This window comes from Salvelinus sp. IW2-2015, linkage group LG6.1 (assembly GCF_002910315.2).
Source record: "Salvelinus sp. IW2-2015 linkage group LG6.1, ASM291031v2, whole genome shotgun sequence".
Lineage (NCBI taxonomy): Eukaryota > Metazoa > Chordata > Actinopteri > Salmoniformes > Salmonidae > Salvelinus > Salvelinus sp. IW2-2015.
The window spans coordinates 14,919,628-14,945,400 of NC_036845.1; the positions used below are offsets into that span (position 1 = coordinate 14,919,628).

The following is a 25,773-nucleotide window of genomic DNA, read 5'->3' on the forward strand; positions in this document are numbered from 1 at the left end:
AGTTGAGAGGAAGAGAGTGCGTAGATGCGAGATAGAATCATACAATGAGCAAAGTGATCATGCCGTTTGTCTGTGGCTGATATGAAAGTGAACCGTGTTCGCTGGTGATCAGGGGTGTATTCATTCCACCGATTCTTAAACGGAAGCAAATGGAACAAAATGTGAATAAAAATACCTGAATTTGTCAATTAGAAACTCTTGTTTGAAACTGTATGGACTAATGATTACACCCTAGATCACCTAGATGCACGCAAGAGTGCAAGGTGGTATTGAATGTGTCACTTTCTGTCACCTTGATTAAACAAAATGTTCCCTGTGTGCACCTATATTGTAAACTTTTATTCGTAGGCTAAGTTGTAGCAACCTCATGATGGCAATAGGGAATATTTGATTATCATGTAGTAGCCTAAACCTATTGATGTTACATTGAGCTGGGTTAATGGAATATGAATGACAGTCATTCCACATGCTGTAATAGAAATAAAAATAACGTCCTCCCTGATCTAAAACGGCACGACCGCCACTGATATGCAACATTTACCCTTTAACAGTTCATGCAGTGACTTATTATCAAATCATGATATTGTATTATCATGTCTCTATGTGTGCTCTTTAGTTTGCTTCAGTTGATGTATAACTTGACTTTCACTTCATTGTGATGTGGATATACTGTCCAGGGTGCCTGCACCAGAAGATAGAACTCACCGCAATGCATTGTCAGGGACAATGTGATACTGTATTTCTGATTTAATTGATCCTCTCTCAATGAAGTCTGCACAGTCCAGAGTGGCCTTAATACAATGATTAATACAAAAAAAAGGATTACTCAAACACCTGTGTTAAAGTTCCTTCTGACAGGATGAACTGTGAGTGGGATACCCTGTCTGGAGCTGAACACAGCTCTGGTTGACAATGTCTTGAAAAGAGGCCATTTTGTACACTTTGTTGTTGTTATGGTAGTTAAGTTTCTCTCCTCATTTGAAAGTAAAGAAATTAACACACAAGTCAGAGTTATACTTAAACTAAATATTTAATCACTTGTTAATAAGGGAGCAGGTCAATACAACGCACACATGTAAAGTGAATTGATTGAGTGCTCTACGATAATGATGGCTGGTCGACGATTCACGCTCAGATGATTTGTCGAGAGCCCAGAGACTAAAGTACAAAGGTAATTTATAGCCAAGATACACCCCTTTCAACCTACATAACGAACAACAGATATATAGAATGGGTCACAAGGTTAAGATTTGTATGAAAGATACCTATAATACATAGCAGACAGTATCTGCTGTGTCAACAGTTCATTGTATAGAGAGTCTGGCCCTCCGACTCCAAACTGGAACCATCTCTCCCTGGTAAGGTATAGAACAGAAACATTAACTCATGCTCTTTAGGTTTATCACCCAAAATACATCGTAAATCTCCTGTCAGTGTTATCTCCCAGAGGCCCATCCTCAGTAGAACACACACACAATAGTTAACAATACTCTATTCTGTTGCATAAAACAACCATTTGATGCAATAAAAGTATTATAACAATCTTGCAATTTTTCCACCATATTGTAAAGAGGATATAACACAGCATATATTTGTGAAAAATGACTTTAATTCTTAATTGTAAGCTAAATGTAAGATCTTGTCTTTAGTAAAAAACATTTTTGTATCTTCTATGTTCACAGTCAAATGAATGATATCAAGCTAAAGATAAAACTGATTTGCAAGAGGGATGAGATTTCAGAAACATTCACAGATAGTTATTTGACTCCAGTTGCCTCTGCAAACTGGCACCTAACCAGATGTGCAACATTATAGCAATACTGTAAAGTGATATAGTCCTTCAACATCATTCATGAATCCTTACTCGACCTTAGGTTTTTCTTCTTAATAGTGCAATACAACTTTTATTGTTGTTGCTCTGGAGAAGCAGAGTCAAATCAACTCCCTACTATTTCACAAACTGTCAATAACCTACTTACGACTTCTTGTTAAACTTCACATCTTCAAACTTGACTATCCTACCTCCTTCAGTCTCTACCTCCTTTTGCTCCCAAGTCTCCACTTTCCCATTCATTTGCGCATAGCGGCGGATTCACACCCTGCCCGTTGTGGGGAGTGGGCATGGGAGACCCCTCGACGCCTCTTTGTAGAGAAGCTGTTTCATGACATTTTGACTGGGTTGAGCTATTCCTGATGGATCCAGAGTATTACCATGGTCTACCTTTTGGAAGGGGAGTTGGTGAGTTCTTGACCTCAGGCTTTGGCAAGGCTGTTCGCTCCCATCTTGATGGGGAAAGTGATCGCTGTGTGGGTTGTGGTTGCAGTGTTGTCTTCACCTCAAACTTCAACTCAGTCTTTGGCAAGGCTGCACGCTCCCATCTCGATGGAGAAGGCGCTCGCACAGGAGCTCGCACTAGCGTCTTGACCTCAGGTTTTGGAGAAGCTGTACGCTCCCATCTCGATGGAGAAGGCGCTCGCACAGGAGCTCGCACTAGCGTCTTGATCTCAGGCTTTGGAGAAGCTGTACGTTCCCATCTCGATGGAGAAGTTGCTCTCACAGGAGGCCCCACTAGCATCTTGGCCTCAGGCCTTGGTAAAGCATTGCGCTCAAATCTCGATGGAGATGGTGAACGCTGTACAGGAGCTTGAGGACGTGGCAAGGTGTCTTTTACCTGAGTGTGAGGAAAGGGTGTCAGAAGATGTCCTCTTTTTTTTCCTTCGGTGTTGCTGCCACCGCAATCTACCCCTGCCCTTTGTATCTCTGGCATGATTCCGGCCATGGTGGCCCGCACTGTGGGGTCTCTCTGCACCATCCTACAGACAGCGTTACAGTACTGCTGGCCTTGGAGACTGAGGGTCTCCTGGATCTTAGTTGGACAGACGCTGGGGGTGTACAGCCTGACTCTGGCATAAAGTTCGGTAATGATTTTACCCATAGCCCACACGTCCGAGCGCTGATCTCTCTGGCCCCTCCTCTGCAGAACCTCAGGTGGAGAGTAGGCCTCATTGCCCATATCCATGGCAGAATTTAGGCCATTGCGGAAGAATTTGGCCAGTCCCATATCAATGATCACAGCTCTGTGTGTGTCATGCTCTACCTGGAAGAGATCATTTGAGAGGGGTGGAGAAATATAGTTTTATATCAAGTCTATTTATTTACAGTGATAATGTGATAGTGATAAACAACAGATGGACAACTGCTTCTAAAGTCTTGCATCATTAATGACGAACATCAGAACAACAAAAACAACTTATTGCCTTTCTCACCATGATGTTCTCGGGCTTGAGGTCCTGATGGACGATATCTTTGCTGTGTAGGTGAAGCAGACCTTCACACATGCCTGTGATGATGGTGGCCTTTATCGATGGAGTCAACTGTGGGGGAATAAAGGCTTTGATTATCAACCGATGAGCTAACTTGCACATAGAAATGTTTTAATAAAGTTGGGAAGGCCCCCTGAAAATCCTGTAGGCATAGATACTTGTTAAATCAGATATTTCAGACAAACATTTTGCTATGTGAACTTTCATCAACACTGTCGCATGCATGTTTGGTGGCAGCAGTGGGATCCATAGGCAGACATGTATTTTAGATTTTTGTGATTTGAAGATGGTTGTCTCCAGTTCCTCTCCAAAGATGAACTCCATGGGGATGATCCACTTAGAGTCCTTGAGTGTTGGATTACCCAGAAGCTTCACTATGTTAGGATGAATCGCTTTACTGGAGTCCCAGGTCACAGAGGGAGTGTGAAAGAAAACGGAGAGAAAGGGTTATGAGGGGCATTGGACTACAGCAAAACCAAGCACTTCTGTAATGACCTTTTCATCAGCACCCTCATCAACACCATCTCTGATATCATCACCACTTAGCAACATACCGTTATAGCACATTGTCTGTCATACTCACTTGTATACTTGACACTCTCTCTCCAGGTCTCTCCTATTGATTAAGTGTTGTGGCACCTTCTTGATTGCAGCCCAGGTGTCATTGTACTTCTCCCTGTATACCTTCCCAAAGCTGCCAGCAGCAAGAGTGCTGGTGGAATACGCCATCTAGGGGGTTTGGTGAGGAGTGGGCAGTGGGGTCAAGATCTAAAAACCTTGAGCCTTCTTGGATGGTCACTTCTAATATAACTATGGCAGCACCCAAGGGGCTTGAATTTTCGAGCTCTCCCCATAAATTTTGCGGTAACGTAGTGTCCCCATGAGTGACAGAACACTGAGCTAATCACGACGCAACTAGAGAACATTACCAACCCGTACTTGTCTTATTTTCCACTAGCTGCCCCACCGCCACAGAAAGCACTGAGCTAAGCTGAAACACCTGCATTTTGGTGCTTTCTTACTCAAGAAAGCAAAAAAGAGACCATGTCTGTATGCGGCTTTATTAACTCAGTGATTTTCTTTTTTACATTGTTTGCAAACTGATATGTGACATGTATTAATGCCAAAATAACATGCAAAACAGGTAATTTTGCTAAACAGGTGGAGCTCAAAACAGATGGGACTCTGCGGTAAGTACACCCTACAGAGTCAATTATCTCAAAGTTACAAAGACAAAGAGAGAATTCCAAACAAAAGATGATAATGAAGTGGGTGAGAAGGGTGTGTCTGTTGACTACAAACTAAAGCAAACAGTGTTGCAACTGTAGAACAGGAATTACACATACAGTTTCACATAGTAAGGTGGACATTCTGTTGAAAATCTAACCTGGTATTCTAAACCATTCAAAACCAACCAACTCTAATTGAGGAGTTCCCAGATCCCTGATAGCACAGTACCCTATTTATGCCAGCACAGCCAAATGTTGTCAAACTACAAAGGCACAAAAAAGTCACATGCTGTGTTGTGAGTCAACCATTTGTCATTCATTGGCATAGTATCAATATAGATTAGACACAGAGACACAGAAAGATACAGAGCAATAGTCACAGCAAGAAAAAGCAAGAGTAGGAATTCGAAATGTAAAAGTCAGAGATGATGAATAGGAGCAAAGCTGTCTGAGGGACAGACATTAGCATATCAAGAGAGGTAGATACCTTTCAGTGACCATTTGTGGCCTGCCATCAGATATAATGTGTCCCCTAGTTCCCAATACTACAATTATTAATTCAGAGCTCATACTATTCCAACAAAGAGGAAATTGCTAAACTTTGAGCATGTAAATATGCAGAATTTGAAAATGTCCTTTTTACCCCCAAGCAATGTGCAGCTCTCTTGACATTGGCTTTACAGAATTGGCCACATTTGGAAAATTACGTTGACACCTCTAGAATAGAGCAATAACATTTGCAATCCTCTTTGGATACTGATACAACACACAAAATCACATTTTGTTCTATTTTACAAAAGAAAAGTTGATTAACGTCATGTGTGTTATAAGTGGGAAGTTAATCAAATACAGTTAGTATAGTCTTAAAGGCAGTGTAGCACCTATTTCTCAATGCCAGAAAAAACAATGCCAAAAACATTCCCAAACATTACAAACTCTAAGATCAATTGTTCAAATATTGTAGTGCTGTTCTAAAAGTTGTGTTTGTTATCCAAATCTGCTCTAACTTTGGAAACAATCCTACAAAGCCTTGTGGTCAGCTTCACACAGTCAATGAAAAAATTGTACAAAGTGAGATTCAAAATGAGGCAGGTGAATTGGGCGTCTACTCGTCTATCTGCGGGGCACATTTCATTATTGAAAAGCTACCGCATTTAGCTCACGTCTTCCATCTAAATATGTGAAAAAGTTGTTTTCGAGGTGTTTGTGGGGGCCGTGCGTTGCGGTTATTTGGCCGTTCTATATGGCATGCCGAGTGCGGGTGTTGGTCCATATAAAAGTGTATTTTTGGATCTTAGGATCAATGTAGTCACAGTTGCTTATTGTTGAAGAGGCAGCAGATAACGTTAGCTTGCTATAGCTAGGTATCCACTTTCTCTATTTCTGAATGAATTTGCGGCTATTTCTTTCTAACTGACAAAATAAGTGAGCTAGATTTTGTTTGTGTACTGCCATATGTCGATAACATAGATAAGTTTGTCACTGGTATGGGCTAGTAAATATCTTAAACCTAGACAGTGATAGCTGCAAGCTAAAACTTGGGAGAGATGGGGGAGAGAATTCACTTTCTGTTTTATCTGCAGCTGGCTTGCTAATGTTGACTCAAATATGGTTTCCCGCATGTTATTGATGAAATTAGATTTTTATTAGATCGTAATTGTATTATGTTGTGAATATTTTAGGAAAATCCTCACAGCCGTTTTCCATATGTGCCAATTGGTACCTACCAGGTTACCATGTACAGTAGGCTACAGGCAATATGTTCCTCCAATGTGTGAGTCATAGAAATTACAATCTTGCGTTTGGGGCTTTCCAGCAGTCTGTGGTTTCTATATGCTTGGTGTATAAATTGCACAATTGAAAGCTAACAAAGAATGTTTCTAGTTTAAACCCATGTAGCTATATTATTTAAATTAATATACAGCACCAGATGTCCATTATCTGCTACCTGGTCTTTAAGATCAAATTCTATTAAAATATCCTTACCTCAACCTCTGTCAGTTTAGTTAAGGAACGGCTGCTGTCTTGGTGCGTCAGGTTTAAACATAAGAGAATACAGCTGTCTGTGTTTTTTACGTCTCCTCTGCCCCACCCGTAAAGTAGTCATGTGCCTTTCTTTGGAAATTACAGAGAATGTGGTCTGTCATACATAGAGAAAGTGCCAGGCGCATGTTCGTATAGGATGCATGGGGAGTGAGTACATCTGTTTTGTACCGACAAAACTGTGGTTATATGTAGAAGCCAGACAACAAAGTTCAAATTAAGCCTCTATAATCGATAAATCGAGTGGCGCAGCGGTCTAGGGCACTGCTTCTCAGTGCTAGAGACGTCACTAAAGACACCCTGGTTCGAATCCAGGCTGTATAACAACCGGAATCGTCCAGGACCTATCTGCTAGGCTGAGAAAAAAAACCCACAAGCGATACATTCTGTTTCAACAGTCACTGGAGAAAAGGGAATCAAATCTCAACCCCCGCTTCCCGACAATACTGTAGGTATGGAAGGGAGCGCAAAGGATGGAATTCACAAGCGCAGATGAAGCCCTAATCAAGCTACAAGAAACCTGCCCAGTTGGAGGGGAGCACCCTGCTCTGAGAAGAAGCTGTAGGAAATAACGATGAGCGCATCAGGCTACATACAGTGATGTCTTAGAACAGCTTATTGTAAGTTGAGACACTATAATTTTCTCCTCCCCCAAATTCAATCTATACTCTACTTTCCCCAAATAACTGTTCTTCTCTATGAAGTAACGATAGAAGTAGCCAATGCCATGGACTACATGGACACTGAAAAGACATTCAAAGGGGGAAATATAGCATATGTCAATAACTGTTCTATGGATGTGTGTGTGTAAGTTTGTGAGTTTGTGTATATGAATGGAAGGATGAGGGGAGAGTGTGGGATGGTGAATATGAATATGTGTAGGAGGATGGGAGAGAATAAGTGTGCGGATGCATTAGGTATAAATTGGGCGGGAATTAATGCGAATGCATGGGAAGTTGAGAAAAGCTTGGCTTGAGTGGGAGGGGAGGATGGGTTTGGCTTGGTAGAGGGAGAAGGAAGCATTTAATTATACTACAATGTAATTGTATACATTTTTGTGACTTGCAAAATGAAAAAGAGTTCTGAACAGATTAGGAGAGGATGTTGAGTCATTATTCCTTGTTTGGCATTATAGCTAAGATTCAATGGTGGTTATTGGTGAGAGTGAAGAGGGGCTCTATCAAGGGGATTGTGATGGGGTGACTGGGAGGGCATCAGACACTTCTCTGAGGGGTGTGTGTGGGGCCTCCACTCATCTCACTTCAGTCTCTCGGTGGACCCACTCTCCCCAAGTAGACCCTCACCAGCCACTATATTTTAATTAAACTTACAAGCTAATGCAAACTGACCACAAAACTTAAGTGGCAGTTTTTCTCCAGTGTACAGTGCATTCGGAAAGTATTCAGACCCCTTGACTTTTCCCAAATTATGTTAAATTACAGCCTTATTTTAAAATTGATTAAATCGTTTTTTCCCCTCATCAATCTACACACAATACCCCATAATGACAGGGCAAAAACAGGTTTAGACTTTTTTGCAAATGTAGTAAAAAAAAAAAAGTAAAAAAAAATCACATTTAAATAAGTATTCAGACCCTTTATTCAGTACTTTGTTGAAGCACCTCTGGCAGCGATTACAGCCAGTCTTCTTGGGTATGACACTACAAGCTTGGCACACCTGTATTTGGAAAGTTTTTCCAATTCTTCTTTGCAGATCCTCTCATGCTCTGTCAGGTTGGTTGCTGCACAGGTATTTTCGATCTGGTTCCAGTCCCGGCTTTGGCTGGGCCACTCAAGTACATTCAGAGACTTGTCCCGAAGCCACTCCTTTCGTTGTCTTGGCTGTGTGCTTAGGGTCATTGTTCCGTTGGAAGGTGAACCTTCGACCCAGTCTGAGGTCCTGAGCGCTTTAGAGCAGGTTTTCATCAAGGATCTCTCTGTATTTTGCTCCGTTCATCTTTGCCTCGATCCTGACTAGTCTCCCAATCCCTGCTGCTGAAAAACATCCCCACAGCATGATGCTGCCACCACCATGCTTTGACGTAGAGATGGTATCCTCCAGACGTGACGCTTGGCATTCAGGCCAAAAAGTTCAATCTTGGTTTCATCAGCTTGGCATTCAGGCCAAAAAGTTCAATCTTGGTTTCATCAGATCAGATAATCTGGTTTCTCATGGTCGAGAGTCTTTAGGTGCCTTTTGGAAAACTCCAAGCGGGTTGTCATGTGCCTATTACTGAAAAGTGGCTTCAGTCTGGCCACTCTACCATAAAGAGCAGTGGTTCCCAAACTTTTTACAGTCCCGTACCCCTTCAAACATTCAACCTCCAGCTGCATACTAGAGTCTACTAGCACTAGAGTCAGCACACTCTCAAATGTTTTTGCCATCATTGTAAGCCTGCCACACACACAATATACAATACATTTATTAAACATAAGAACGAGTGTCTGTTTTTGTCACAACCTGGCTCGTGGGAAGTGACAAAGAGCTCTTATAGGACCAGGGCACAAATAATAATATAATAATAATCAATCATTTTTCTCTTTATTTAACAATCTAACATATAAAACTTTATTTGTTCATTGAAAATTGTGATTAACTCACCACAGGTTAATGAGAAGGGTGTGCTTGAAAGGATGCACATAACTCTGCAATGTTGGTTTGTATTGGAGAGAGCCTCAGTCTTAAATCATTTTCCACACTCAGTCTTAGTTTAGTTTTCATGCTAGTGAGGGTGGAGAATCCACTCACACATAGGTACGTGGTTGCAAAGGGCATCGGTGTCTTAACAGCGTGTTTTGCCAAGGCAGGATACTCTGAGCGTATCCCAATCCAGAAAACCAATTTTCAATTTTCACAGAACCGTTGCTGCAATTTCGATGAGGATCTCTTGTTAAGATATTGGTAAGTGGATTGGAAGCAGGGCATGAAAGGGATAACAAATCCAGTTGTTTGAGTTAACCGTTTCGGGAAAGTACTTGCGTAATTGCGCATCCAACTCACTCAGGTGCTTCGCTATATCACATTTGACGTTGCCCGTAAGCTTGAGTTTATTTGCACACATAGAATCATACAATGATGGAAAGACCTGTGTGTGGTCCTTGTTATTGCAGACCGAGAAGAGCTCCAACTTCTTAATCATAGCCTCAATTTTGTCCCGCACATTGAATATAGTTACAGAGAGTCCCTGTAATCCTAGATTCAGATAATTTAGGCGAGAAAAAACATCACCCAGATAGGTCAGTGTTTTGAGAAACTCGTCATCGTGCAAGCGGTCAGACAAGTGAAAATTATGGTCAGCAAAGAAAACTTTAAGCTTGTCTCTCAATTTAAAAAAACATGTCAATACTTTGCCACTTGATTAACAGCAAACTTCTATATGTTGTAAAAGCGTTAAATGGTCGCTGCCCATATCATTGAATAGTGCAGAAAATACACGAGAGTTCAGGGGCCTTGCTTTAACAAAGTTTTCACTGTAGTGTCCAAACCGTCTTTCAAGCCGTCAGGCATTCCCTTGGCAGCAAGAGCCTCTCGGTGGATGCTGCAGTGTACCCAAGTGGCGTCGGGATCAACTGCTTGCACGCGTGTTACCACTCCACTGTCTCCCTGTCACGGCTTTTGTGCCATCAGTACAGATACCAACACATCTTGACCACCAAAGTCCATTTGATGTCACAAAGCTGTCCAGTACTTTAAAAATATCCTCTCCTGTTGTCCTGGTTTCCAGTGGTTTGCAGAAAAGGATGCCTTCCTTAATTGACCTTAACATAAACGTAACAGACATATACCAGGAGCTGTGCCAGGCCCGCCACGTCTGTTGACTCATCCAGCTGTAACACATCAAATTCACTGGCTTGTATGTGAAGCAGTAATTGTTTCAAAACATCTCCTGCCATGTCACTGATGCGTCTTGAAACAGTGTTGTTTGATGAAGATATTGTCTGTATAGTGTTTTTGGCCTTTTTCCCCCAGCATTGTCCCAGCCATATCCGTGGCAGCAGGAAGAATTAAGCCCTCCACAATAGTATGGGGCTTGCCTGTCCTAGCCACTCGGTAGCTCACCATATAAGACGCTTCTAGCCCCTTATTAATGGTATCTGTTGCTTTTATACATGTCTTACTTCTCGAAAGTCGTCTTAATTCTCGCTCCAACATTTTTCAAATTGGCATGTTTTTTTTCTAAATGTCTGCGCAAGAGTGAAGGTTTCATCGAGTTGTGATAGTACTGTAGCTGAGGAAAGGCACTACTCCCAATATAAGTGAACCCCAAATCAATGTAGTTCTCATCATATTTGCGCCTCTTTGATGGTCCAATGTTCCTGTCTGTTGTTCGGTGCTTTCCCGGGTAAGGGGGCAGTAGCTCTTTGGCTGCATCAGAATCACAACTGTCAGTGTCCATGCTAGCTGGGCTAACAACAAATGTAGAATTACTGATGCTAGCACTTCATGTGCTCGTGGAAGCAGAACAACCTGTGTTGTCGACAGGTGTAGTACTGCTGGTAGTAGCAGTAGTACCAATAGAGCTGACATGTGCCTCTATGGACGCGGGTCTTACTTTTTTAAACCATTTATGCATTTTTGAGCAAACAGGAATGAGCAGCAGCTACGTTTGGCTACATACGGACCGTTAATGGATGTCCCGCGAGAGAGTAATGGTTAATGTGATTGGTTGTTAATTATTTGACTAGGCTACCTGTATTTGACATTGTGTTGTTATTTCGCTGAACACTAGATGGTTATTTTTATTTTTGGCAGTGAAACGAGGCTACTAATGCGAGAGAAAAAAACTCACTCAAATGTATAGCCACGTTGGAAAATATAAATGGAATGTAAAAAAAAAAAGTTAATCACATTTTTATTTTGTCACGTCTGTCGTCGGAAGGATACCAAGGTGCAGCGTTGTGAGCGTACATTTTCTTTTATTAAATGTAAATGTCGCCAACAAAACAAGAGACGAAGACACAACCGTGAAGCTTAACAGGGCTATAGTGCCACTAACAAAGATAACTACCCACAAATGCGAAAGGAAAAAAGGCTGCCTAAGTATGATTCCCAATCAGAGACAACGATAGACAGCTGCCTCTGATTGAGAACCACACCCGGCCAAACACAAAGAAATAGAAAACATAGAAATAAAGAAACTAGAATGCCCACCCTAGTCACACCCTGGCCTAACCAAAATAGAGAATAAAAACCTCTCTATGGCCAGGGCGTGACATATTTGGCGTACCCCCGACGGCATTGTGCGTTCCCCTGGGGGTACCTGGTCTATAATAACTAGCATAATATCTATTCTGAACAAAAATATAAACGTAACAATTTGAAAGATTTTACTAAGTTACAGTTCATATGAGGAAATTAGTCAATTTTAATTAACCCAGTACCCCAGTTTGGGATACCTGCCGTAGAGGATATGGAACCGCTATCAGCTGTGCTGTTTAGGTGCTTTCCCATGTGTGCTGTTTAGAATGGTGTTTTCCTGCAAATTACCTTTTGAGTTATGCACCCAATGCACATGGGTCTGGTAAATTTCTCAAATGGCCGGTAAATGTTGTCCGGTGCCACATTTTCCTGACGGAAACCCTGGACCGTATGTACATAACCCAAACAGAAGCCATGGATTACAGGCAACATCCGCACTGAGCTAAAGGCTAGAGCTGCTGCTTTCAAAGACCATAACACTAATCCGGACCCTTATAAGAAATACTGCTACGACGTCCAACGAGCCATCAAACAGGTAAAGTGTTAATACAGGACTAAGATCGCATTCTACTTTGCCGGCTCTGATGCTCGACGGATGTGGCAGGGCTTGCAAACTATCACAGATAGCAAGCCTACCAGAGGAGCGAAATGCCTTCTATGCTTGCTTCGAGGCAAGCAACACTGAACCATGCATGAGAGTACTAGCTGTTCTGTGTGATCTCGCTCTACGTAGCCGATAAGAGTAAGACCTTTTAACAGGTTAACATTTGGAAGGCTGTGGGGCCAGACGGAATACCAGGACACGTACTCAGAGCATGAGTTGACCAGCTGGCAAGTGTCTTCACTGACATTTTCAACCTATCCCTGACCCGGTCTGTAATACCAACTTGTTTCAAGCAGACCACCATAGTCTCCGTGCCCAAGAATGGCAAGGTAACCTGCCTAAATGACTATCGACCCGTACCGCTCACATCTATAGTTATGAAATGCTTTGAGGCTGGTCATAGCTCACATCAACACCATCATCCCAGACACCCTGGACCAACTCCAATTCTTATACCGCCCCAACAGATCCGCTGATGACGCAATCTCTATTGCACTCCACACTGCCCTCACCCACCTTGACAAAATGAATACCTATGTAAGAATGCTGTTCATTGATTTTAGATCAGCATTCAACACAATAGTCCCCTCCAGGCTCATCATCAAGCTCAGGACCCTGGGACTGAACACCTCCCTCTGCTACTGAATGCTGGACTCCCTGACGGGCCGATCCCAGACAGTGAGGGTAGGCAACAACACATCCGCCACGCTGACCATCAACACGGGGGCCCCTCAGAGGTGTGTGCTTAATCCCCTCCTGTACCCCCTGTCCACCCACGACTGCGTGGGCAAGCACGACTCCAACACCGTCTTCAAGTTTGCTGATGACAAAATAGTGGTAGGACTGATCACCGATGACAATGAGGCAACCTATAAGGAGGAGCTCAGAGACCTGGCAGTGTGGTGCCGGGACAACAACCTCTCCCTCAATGTCAGCAAGACAAAGGAGCTGATCGTGGACTGCAGGAAATTATGGGGCTGTAGTGGAGCAGGTCGAGAGCTTCGAGTTCCTCGGTTTCCACATCACTAAGGAATAAACTTGGTCCACACACACACAGACACTTGCGAAGAGGACACAGCAGTGCCATTTTTCTCCCTCAGGAGGTTGAAAAGTTTTGGCATGGGCCCTCAGATCGTCAAAAAGTTCTACAACTGCACCATTGAGCGCATCACTGCTTGGTACGGCAACTGCAAGGCACCCGACCACAAGGCCCTACAGAGGGTGGTGAGTACGGCCAGGGTTGCCATGTCCATGGTTTCCTAGCAAATTGGGCTACTTTGAAAACGGTGACTCGGTTGAAAATGTATTGGTTGCTGGTTGCATTTTTTTAGGCTATTTCTAATGTGCACCGTGGCTGCCATGGCATTTCTCTTAAAAATATATATATTTCACCGTGACCTGCTGCTGACTGTTAGGCAGTGAGGCAGGCTGTTACTGAGTGATTGAGTGGTGGGGAGGGCCGGAGTGGTGTGTGTGTTGAGAGAGCATTGAACAACAATTCCATGTGAATCCAATAACTCTGATGTGTAGACTTTCCACTGTAGAGTTTATGTCATTCTATCATTGATGAGAATGTGCCAGATGACAACCGAACTGACATAATATACATTAAGTACCACCGCATATGTTCAATTGGTGGGATTACCAGAATATAGTTCATTTCCCCCCACCTTTCTGATGTTCCCAGAATCTCTATGTTAACAAAGGGGTTTTCAATTTTCACATCAGTAGGGTAGAGAGAGGGAAAAAGAGGGGAAGAGGTATTTATGACTGTCATAAACCTACCCCCAGGCCAACGTCATGACAAATGGAACCGGTTTCTAGTGATAGCAAGACTAGTTGATAGAATAAATACATGAAAAACCTCTTTCAGCAACTGATAATGCAATAGCATATGGGTCGTTCCACCAATTACAGTGCCTTCAGAAAGTATTCATACCCCTTGACTTATTCCACATTTTTGTGTTACAGCCTGAATTTAAAATGGATTAAATTGAGATTGTTACTGGTCTATACACAATGCCCCATAATGTCAAAGTGGAATTATGCTTTTTGAAATGTTTACAGATGAATTAAAAATGAAAAGCTGAAATGTCTTGAGTCAATAAGTATTCAACCCCTTTGTTATGGCAATCCTAAATAACGCCAAATAATGCGAGAGAGAGACATTGGATGTCTGATAGCTGTGCATGTGGTTGCATGCTGACGTAGGGATAAATGGGCTTCCACTGACTGCAGGTATGCTGAGGTTTGTGTGTTTTTGTGTGTGCGCTACTATCTGATCTAGGAATCTCTTGGTTGACCTGCTTCACTATGTAGGCTATGTCTTTACCTTTTCTACTCCATATGAAGCCTGATTATGCATGACACACAGACCCTGTATTAGATGAGCGGAATGTACAGAGAACCACACACAGACCACTGACATGACTTCCCATTTGAGTCTCCTGAAGCATGCTACAGTGTATGCTTGTGTAGTGATTCGTAAGACGTATGCTATCACATACTGTACAGTATGTACTGTACAATATGTACCTTTTATCACTTCATGCCATGGTTTATTATCATATCATCATTTCGTATTATCATGTCTGTATGTGTGTTCTTTGGCTTCAGTCGATGTTGAACTTGACTTTCACTCCATTATGACGTGGATATAATGTCCAGGGTGACTGCGCCAGAAGATGGACCTCACTGACAATGTGATATTTCTGATTTAATTTCTCTCAATGAAGCATGCACAGTCCAGAGTGACTTTATACAATGATTGATTAACAAAATGATTACTCAAACACCATTGAAGTTCCTACTGACTGGATGAAGTGGATGAACTGTGTGGGATACCGTTTCTGAACACAGCTCTGGTTGATAGTCTTGCAAAAGGTTATTTTGAACACTGTTGTTGTAAAGAGGATAACACAGTCATTTTCATAAATATATGCTTTTATTCTTAAGATTAAGAAAAATGTAACAACTTTTTTGTCTTAGATGATACAAAACAAATGCTTATTACTATAGAAATCAGTCAAAAGTTTGGACAAGTTACTCATTCAAGGGTTTTTCTTTATTTTTACTATTTTCTACATTGTAGAATAATAGTGAAGACATCAAAACTATGAAATAACACATATGGAATCATGTAGGAACCAAAAAAGTGTTAAACAAATCCAAATCTATTTTATATTTGAAATTCTTCAAAGTAGCTGCACTTTGCCTTGATGACAGCTTATCACACTTGGCATTCTCTCAACCAGCTTCATGAGGTAGTCACTTGGAAAGCATTTCAGTTAACAGGTGTGCCTTGTTAAAAGTTGAGAAGGAAAGAAATTCCACAAATTAATGCGTTTGAGCAGTTGTGTTGTGACACGGTAGGTGTGGTATATTTGGTAAAATGACCAAGTCCATATTATGGAAGGAACCGTTCAAATAAGCAAAGAGAAACGACAGTCCATCATTACTTTAAGACATAAAGGTCAGTCAATACGGAACATTTCAAGAACTTTGAAAGTTTCTTCAAGTGCAGTCAGTCGCAAAAACCATCAAGCGCAATGATGAAACTGGCTCGCAGGAAAGGAAGACCCAGAGTTATCTCTGCTGCAGAGGATAAGTTCATTAGAGTTAACTGGACCTCAGATTGCAGCCCAAATAAATGCTTCACAGAGTTCAAGTAACAGACACATCTCAACATCAACTGTTCAGAGGAGACTGCGTAAATCAGGCCTTCATGGTCAAATTCCTGCAAAGAAACCACTACTAAAGGACACCAATAATAAGAAGAGACTTGCTTGGGCCAAGAAACACTTGCTTAGACCAAGGAAATCTGTCCTTGGTCTAATGAGTCCAAATTTGAGATTTTTGGTTCCAACCGTCGTGTCTTTGTGAGACGCAGAGTAGGTGAATGGATGATCTCTGCATGTGTAGTTCCCACGTGAAGCATGGAGGAGGAGGTGTGATGGTGTGGGGGTGCTTTGTTGGTGACACTGTCTGTGATTTATTTGGAATTCAAGGCACACTTTTAACCAGCATGGCTACCACAGCATTCTGCAGCAATACACCACCCCATCTGGTTAGCAATTAGAGGGACTATCATTTGTTTTTCAACAGGACAGTGTGTAAGGGCTATTTGACCAAGAAGGAGGAGAGCAATGGAGTGCTACATCAGATGACCTGGCCTCCACAATCACCCGATCTCAACCCACTTGAGATGGTTTGGGATGAGTTGGACCGCAGAGTGAAGGTAAAGCAACCAACAAGTGCTCAGCATATGTGGGAACTCCTTCAAGACTGTTGGAAAAGCATTCCAGGTGAAGCTGGTTGAGAGAATGCCAAGAGTGTGCAAAGCTGTGATCAAGGCAAATGGTGGCTACTTTGAAGAATCTAAAATCTAAAATAGTTTTTGATTTTTAAAACTTTTTGGGGGTATTACATGATTCTATATGTGTTATTTCAAAGTTTTTATGTCTTCACTATTATTCTACAATGTAGAAAATAGTAAAAAGAAATGAAAAACCCTTGAATGAGTTGGAGTGCCCAAACTATTGACTGGTACTGTATGTACACAGTCAAATGTATGATATAGAGCTAAAGAGTCAACTGATTTGCAACAAGGATGAGATTAACAAAACAAAAAGTTTTAAAAAACATTCACAGATAGTTATTTGACTCCAGGTGCCTCTGTACACTGTCACCTAACCAGTTGTGCAACATTGTAGCCATACTGTAACATGATGTAGCATTAGAAGAAGTGATAGTACATTCAAGATCATCCCTAAATCCTTACTCAACCTTAACTCACTCAAATGTTTCCTTCTTACCAGTGCAAGACAACTTTTGTTGTTAATAGTCTTTTTTTTTTMGGGGGGGGGGGGGGCTCTCACGTAGTGGGATATTGTGCCACTTTGTTTTTAGGCACTTCCATTAGTTTGTCCCACCTCCCAAATATACTCTTCCCATTCTCCATAAAAATGTCAGACTTTTACAATGAAGGATGTAAGGGTAGTGACCAGAGTCAAATCAACTCCCAACTATTTCAGAAGCAGAGTCAAATCAACTCGCAACCTCTCAATAACCTACTTATGACTTGTTGTTAAACATCACCTCCTCAAACTTGACTATCCTCCCTCCTTCAGTCTCCACCTCCTTTTGCTCCCAAGTCTCCACTTCCCCATTCCTTTGCTCATAACGGCGGATTCGCACCTTGCCCGTTGTTGGGAGTGGGCATGGGAGACCCTTCAAGGCCTCGTCGTAGAGAAGCTGTTTCAGGACATCTTGACTGGGTTGAACCATGCCTGATGGAACCAGTGCATTACCCTTGTCTACCTTTGGAAGGGGAGATGGTGAGTTTGTGACTTCAGGATTTGGAGAGGCTGCACGCTCCCATCTTGACGGGGAAGGTGATCGCTGTACGGGTAGTGGTTGCAGTGTCGCCTTGACCTCAGTCTTTGGCAAGGCTGCACGCTCCCACCTTGACGGGGAAGGTGAACGCTGTACGGGTTGTGGTTGCAGTGTTGTCTTGACCTCAGNCTTGACGGGGAAGGTGAACGCTGTACGGGTTGTGGTTGCAGTGTTGTCTTGACCTCAGTCTTGACCTCAGTCTTTGGCAAGGCTGCACGCTCCCATCTCGATGGAGAAGGCGCTCGCACAGGAGCTCGCACTAGCGTCTTGACCTCAGGCCTTGGTGAGGCTGCGCACTCAGCTCTTGATAGAGGGGTTGAATTCTGTCCTGGAGCTTGAGGACGTGGCGATGTTACTTTTATCTCAGTGTGAGGAAAGGGTGTCGGAAGATGTCCTCTTTGTTGCTCCCCGGTGTTGCCACCTCCCACTGCCCTTCGTATCTCTGGCATGATCCCGGCCATGGTGGCTCGCACTGTGGGGTCGCTCTGCACCATCCTACAGACAGCGTTACAGTACTGCTGTCCTTGGAGACTGAGGATCTCCTGGATCTTAGCCGGACAGACACTGGGGGTGTGCAGCCTGACTCTGGCACAGAGTTCAGCAATGATTTTACCCATAGCCCACACGTCTGAACGCTGGTCTCGGTGGCCCCTCCTCTGCAGGACCTCAGGTGGAGAGTAGGCCTCATTGCCCATATCCACGGCAGAATTTAGGCCATTGCGGAAGAATTTGGCCAGTCCCATATCAATGATCACAGGTCGGTGAGTGTCATGCTCTACCTGGAAGAGATTATTTGAGAGGGATGGAAAAATATTGTTTTATATCTAATTGAAGCATTTAGCGTGATAATGTCCTTTATTCCCAACAACAGATGAACTACTGCTTCGGAAGTCTTGCATAATTAATGAAGAACATTAAAACAACAACTATTTTAATGCCTGTCTCACCATGATGTTCTCAGGCTTGAGGTCCTGATGTACGATATCTTTGCTGTGTAGGTGAAGCAGTCCTTCACACATGCCTGTGATGATGGTGGCCTTTATAGATGGAGTTAACTGTGGGAAATCAAAGGCTTTCATTATCAACTGATGAGTTAACTTGCACTTTTTTGTAATAATGTTTGGAACGCCCCCTGAAAATCCTGTAGGCTTAGATATTTATTTATCAAATATATTTAGATGAGTTTTTCTATGTGAACTTTTGTCAACACTGTCACATGCATGTTTGGTGGCAGCAGTGGGATCCCATAGGCAGACCTGTATTTTAGATTTTTGTGATTTGAAGATGGTTGTCTCCAGTTCCTCTCCAAAGATGAACTCCATGGGGATGATCCACTTGGAGTCCTTGAGTGTTGGATTACCCAGAAGCTTCACTATGTTAGGATGAATCGCTTTACTGGAGTCCCAGGTCACAAAGAAAGTGTGAAAGAAAATGGGGAGAAAGAGTTGAGGGCATTGGAGTCTACAGACAGCACAACTAATCACTTCTGTAGTGATCTTCATCAGCATCATCTCTCCTATAGCAAAGCAAAATCCAAGAAGAGACCATATTTTCCCCCTTTGTTTCTCCTAGACACAAATTACATCTCTTTAACACCAAAATGAGACTAAGAGCATTTTCTTACATTTCAAAATGTCTACTTAAAACCTCTACAGGATTGGTTGGTCCCCGCGGGACGGTTGAGCTAACGTAGGCTAATGCGATTAGCATGAGGTTGTAAGTAACAAGAACATTTCCCAGGACATAGACATGTCTGATATTGGCAGAAAGCTTAAATTCTTGTTAATCGAACTGCACAGTCCACTTTACAGCAGCTGTTATAGTGAAAGAATACCATGCTATAGTTCGAGGAGAGTGCACAGTTATGAACTTATTAATAAACCATTTAGGCACATTTGGGCAGTCTCGGTACCAAATTTTGAACAGAAATGCAATGGTTCATTGGATCAGTCTAAAACTTTGCGCATACATTGCTGCCATGTATTGGCCAAAATCTAAATTGCGCCTGGGCTGGAATAATACATGATGGCCTTTCTCTTGCATTTCAAAGATGGTACAAAAACAAAAACGCATGCTTTTTTCTTTGTATTATCTTTTACCAGATCTAATGTGTTATATTCTCCTATTTTAATTTCAGATTTCCACAAACTTCAAAGTGTTTCCTTTCAAATGGTATCAAGAATATGCATATCCTTGCTTCAGGTCCTGAGCTACAGGGTGTTAGATTTGGGTATGTCATTTTAGGCGAAAATTGAAAAGGGGCGGATCCTTAAGAGGTTTTAAGAGAAACAACCACATACACGATATATACACAAAAGTATATGGACACTCCTTCAAATTAGTGGATTTGGCCATTTCAGCTACACCCGTTGCTGACAGGTGTATACAATTGAGCACACAGCCATGCAATCACCATAGACACTTTTTGGTAGTAGAATGGCCTTACTGAAGAGCTCAGTCACTTTGAACGTGGCACCGTCATAGGATGCCACCTTTCCAACAAGTCAGTTGGTCAGATTTCTGCCCTGCTCGAGCTGCCCCGGTCAACTGTAAGTGCTGTTATTGTGAAGTGGAAATAACGGCTCAGCCGGGAAGTGGTAGGCCTAACAAACTAACAGAACAGGACTGCTGAGTGCTGAAGCGTATAGCGTGTAAAAATCGTCTGTCCTCGGTTGCAACACTTTACCGAGTTCCAAACTGCCTCTGGAAGCAACATCAGCACAATAACTTATTTGTCAGGAGCTTCATGAAATGGGTATCCATGGCCGGGGAGCTGCACAAAAGCCTAAGATCACTGTGCGCAATGCCAAGCGTCGGCTGGAGTGGTTGGACTCGCTGCCATTGGACTCTGGAGCAGTGTAAACGCGTTCTCTGGAGTGATGAATCACGCTTCACCATCTGGCAGTTCGATGGACGAATCTGGTTTTGGCGGATGCCAAGAGAGCACTACCTGCCCCAATGCATAGTGCCATCTGTAAAATTTGGTGGAAGAGGAATAATGGTCTGGGGCTGTTTTTCATGGTTCAGGCTAGGCCCCTTAGTTCCAGTGAAGGGAAATATTAATGCTACAGCATAGAATGACAGTCTAGACGATTCTGTGCTTCTAACTTTGTGGCAACAGTTTGGGGAAGGCCCTTTCTTGTTTCAGCATGACAATGCCCCCATGCACAAAGCGAGGGCCATACAGAAATGGTTCAACATCTAGTGGAAAGACTTTCCAGAAGAGTGGAGGCTGTTATAATAATGCCCATAATTTTGGAATCAGATTTTCGACGAGCAGTCAAGCTGTCATCAAGGCAAAGGGTGGCTACTTTGAAAAATCTCAAATGTTAAATATATTTAGATTTGTTTGACACTTTTTTGCTTACTACATGATTCCATGTGTTATTTCATGGTTTTGATGTCTTCACTCTTATTCTACAATGTAGAAAATAGTAAAAAGAAAATAAAAACCCTTGAATGAGTAGGTGTGTCCAAACTTTTGACTGGTGTTGTATATCTTGTTTTCTTTTCATTATGATCACAATATTAAATGTGGCAACTTTTGTTTAATCTAAACCCTCTTTCTGTCATTGTGTTTCTGTCAGACATTCTAGATACAGCGCTGGGCCGTTGACCGGCTGAGGCTACCCTCCCCAGGATATGTTGCCCTGTCTCCTCCTCAGCGGGGGCATACAAAGCTCCCCTTTATCTGGAGGACCCCCATGCACCTTCTCAAGACCCCTATCACAGGGGCCACCCACCTACTGCAACCTTCCGTCCTAACAAGTCCCCGACTCTACCGCGCATATCCTAACGCTGGAGGGGCTGGACAGCACATGGCACAGCACCCTGCAATGCCTTCTCCACCCCTTGCACCCCAGGCCGACAGCGACTCTCGGGATCGTCTCTAGAAGGTGAACACTTCCTCTAAGTATTCCCACCACTTGCACCACTCAGAGCGAGAGAGCGGGGAAGGGGTCTACAGATGAGTCAGCTTGGGCTACAGAGACCACGGCAGACCCCGTAACCACTATTCACACAACCACAGGAGCTACCACAGGCATATATTTGTGCTATTTGTGAATAGCGTGAAGTAAAATTCAGAGTTATATTGATACGAGATGTGAATATCAGTGACAAAAAAGTTTTGCAGCGGTATCGTGATACCTTCACATGCATTGTTTTGTGGGTAATATTTTGGCATCGGGACATCGCTAATAGTGATGTGGCAAAACATCTACACGGTTACATATCAGGATATTATCTTTGACACTATATTGAATCGTTATGACAATGCCGCAATATAATTTTTTTGCGCTAGTTGGCTGTACCTGCACCAAAAGGGATTCAATTTGTTTTCAGCATTTATTTCCATGACGGATCAAAACTTGTCTTCTCATGGCTCACTCGTCTCTCTGTAGCAGACATATGGTCAGTGAGCAATATGTTTGGAACATCGAATCACAATAAAATCACAGTATGGAATTTCAAGACATATAGAATAGTGAGAATCGCAAAACATATCGAATCGTCACCAAAGTATCACGATAATATTGTATTGTCCCTGGCAATTCCCAGCCCTAAACCCTAATACATTATGTCATTTAATATGGGTTAAGCTGCATTTCAGTTGAACTCCAGGTCCATTTTGACACATGTAATATTTTTGCAATCATTTTTAGTATTTATAACAGAGTTTCACTAGGTGTGAAGATGGTACAGTTTGTACCAGTTATGAGCTGGTATGTGCTGACTGACAGCTTTTTAGGCAGCCCCCCCAGGCATTTTGCAGGGAGTTTTACACTTTGGCTCTGTCTAAATGGGATGGTGAAACGTTTGTGGTTTACCCAATAAATTACTGGGAGCCTGTATATAGTGTTCAACTCTCTTTATGTTTTAATAGCATGCAGTTTACTTGCTGTTAGTCAGCACCTGTAACAACTTTTTTGGGGGTGTGCGTGCGCCAGCTCCTGTTTTTTTTAGTAGGGTTAATGACAGTACTTTCAATTTCACACCAGTTTTAGAGATGGCCATATTTGGAATATTTTGTTATTTTACAAGCAATACTATTTTGGATTTAAAGCGATCTAACCTCTTCCCAGTCACTTTTTTTGTATGTTTTTAGTTCATTAAACATTAAAAGTAGTTAACATTTAAAGAATGTGTTGTTATGAAACTTGAATGTGTTTAATGCATGCACATTTCTACAATGTATACAGTTGAAGTCGGAAGTTTACATACACTTACACGGAACCCAAACCGTCTGTGCGCGTGCGCTATCGTGCATACATTTATTTTGTCCCCCTACACCAAACGCGATCACGACACGTACAGTGGGGAGAACAAGTATTTGATACACTGCCGATTTTGCAGGTTTTCCTACTTACAAAGCATGTAGAGGTCTGTAATTTTTATCATAGGTACACTTCAACTGTGAGAGACGGAATCTAAAACAAAAATCCAGAAAATCACATTGTATGATTTTTAAAAATTAATTTGCATTTTATTGCATGACATAAGTATTTGATCACCTACCAACCAGTAAGAATTCCGGCTCTCACAGACCTGTTAGTTTTTCTTTAAGAAGCCCTCCTGTTCTCCACTCATTACCTGTATTAACTGCACCTGTTTGAACTCGTTACCTGTATAAAAGACACCTGTCCACACACTCAATCAAACAGTTCCAACCTCCAAATGGCCAAGACCAGAGAGCTGTGTAAGGACATCAGGGATAAAATTGTAGACCTGCACAAGGCTGGGATGGGCTACAGGACAATAGGCAAGCAGCTTGGTGAGAAGGAAACAACTGTTGGCGCAATTATTAGAAAATGGAAGAAGTTCAAGATGACGGTCAATCACCTCAGTCTGGGGCTCCATGCAAGATTTCACCTCGTGGGCATCAATGATCATGAGGAAGAAGAGGGATCAGCCCAGAACTACACGGCAGGACCTGGTCAATGACCTGAAGAGAGCTGGGACCACAGTCTCAAAGAAAACCATTAGTAACACACTACGCCGTCATGGATTAAAATCCTGCAGCGCACGCAAGGTCCCCCTGCTAAGCCAGTCATGTCCAGGCCTGTCTGAAGTTTGCCAATGACCATCTGGATGATCCAGAGGAGGAATGGGAGAAGGTCATGTGGTCTGATGAGACAAAAATATAGCTTTTTGGTCTAACTCCACTCGCCGTGTTTGGAGGAAAGAAGAATATGAGTACAACCCAGAAACACCATCCCAACCGTGAAGCATGGAGGTGGAAACATCATTCTTTGGGGATGCTTTTCTGCAAAGGGGACAGGACGACTGCACCGTATTGAGGGGGATGGATGGGCCATGTATCGCGAGATCTTGGCCAACACCTCCTTCCCTCAGTAAGAGCATTGAAGATGGGTCGTGGCTGGGTCTTCCAGCATGACAACGACACGAAGCACACAGCCATGGCAACTAAGGAGTGGCCCGTAAGAAGCATCTCAAGGTCCTGGAGTGGCCTAGCCAGTCTCCAGACCTGAACCCAATAGAAAATCTTTGGAGGGAGCTGAAAGTCCGTATTGCCCAGCGACAGCCCCGAAACCTGAAGGATCTGGGAAGATCTGTAAGGAGGAGTGGGCCAAAATCCCTGCTGCAGTGTGTGCAAACCTAGTCAAGAACTACAGGAAACGTATGATCTCTGTAATTGCAAACAAAGTTCTGTACCAAATATTAAGTTCTGCTTTTCTGATGTATCAAATACTTATGTCATGCAATAAAATGCAAATTAATTACTTTAAAAATCATACAATGGGATTTTCTGGATTTTTGTTTTAGATTCCGTCTCTCATAGTTGAAGTGTACCTATGATAAAAAATTACAGACCTCTACATGCTTTGTAAGTAGGAAAACCTGCAAAATCGGCAGTGTATCAAATACTTGTTCTCCCCACTGTAGTAAAATATCAAAAAAAACTCTGAACCAATGACATTAATTTGGGTATGGGTCGAAAAGCATTAAACATGTATGGCAATTTAGCTAGTTAGCTTGCACTTGCTAGCTAATTTGTCAAATTTAGTTAGCTTGCTGTTGCTAGCTAATTTGTCCTGGGATATAAACATTGAGTTGTTATTTTACTAGAAATGCACAAGGTCCTCTACTCCGACAATTAATCCACACATAAAACGGTCAACCGAATCGTTTCTAGTCATCTCTCCTCCCAGGCTTTTTCATCTTTGAACTTATATGGTGATTGGCATCTACACTTTCATAGTATTACCACGACAACCGGCAAAACAGTTTGTCTTTCAATCACCCACGTGGATAAACCAATGAGGAGATGGCACATGATTTGCGTCAGAATAGGAATGACTTTTATTTTAGCCCTTGGCAACGCAGACGCTCGTTGGCGCGCACGAGCAGTGGGTCAATAATTGAATGACATATATTTTTTGATTTTGTAATGCACGCGCACGTGACGTGTCTGGTCTGGTCAGCATGTGAGGTTGGAGTCCTTAAAACTAGTTTTTCAACCACTCCACAAATTTCTTGTTAACAAACTATAGTTTTGGCAAGTCGGTTAGGACATCTACTTTGTGCATGACACAAGTAATTTTTCCAACAATTGTTTACAGACAGATTATTTCACTTATAATTCACTGTATCACAATTCCAGTGGGTCAGAAGTTTACATACACTAAGTTGACTGTGCCTTTAAACAGCTTGGAAAATAACAGAAAATTGTCATGGCTTTAGAAGCTTCTAATAGTCAATTGACATCATTTGAGTCAATTGGAAGGTAACCTGTGGATGTATTTCAAGGCCTACCTTCAAACTCAGTGCCTCTTTGCTTGACATCACGGGGAAATCAAAAGGATTCAGCCAAGACCTCAGAAAAATCCTTGGGAGCAATTTCCAAACGCCTGATGGTACCACGTTCATCTGTACAAACAATAGCACGCAAGTATAAACACCATGGAACCACACAGCCGTCATACCGCTCAGGAAGGAGACGCGTTCTGTCTCCAAGAG

The 25,773-nt window shown here is 42.5% G+C and overlaps 1 protein-coding gene across 3 annotated transcripts in view; it reads right to left on the reverse strand.

Annotated features, from left to right (window-relative positions):
* Positions 1 to 1,011: 1,011 nt before the first annotated feature.
* Positions 1,012 to 25,773, reverse strand: part of LOC111965173 (uncharacterized) — a 33,520-nt gene continuing 8,758 nt past the window's right edge. For 2 of the 3 annotated variants that reach the window (XM_070444027.1, XM_070444028.1), the window contains exons 3-5: positions 19,050 to 19,188; positions 3,268 to 3,375; positions 1,012 to 3,098 (exon numbers count right to left, since the gene is read on the reverse strand). In XM_070444027.1, the coding sequence (XP_070300128.1) occupies positions 2,208 to 3,098; positions 3,268 to 3,375; positions 19,050 to 19,188 (1,138 nt within the window). In that variant the 3' untranslated portion in view covers positions 1,012 to 2,207. Of the gene's footprint in view, positions 3,099 to 3,267; positions 3,376 to 3,582; positions 3,722 to 3,907; positions 4,054 to 6,539; positions 6,725 to 19,049; positions 19,189 to 25,773 lie in introns of those variants that run through there. The other variant, XM_023989200.3, reaches the window with a different exon arrangement.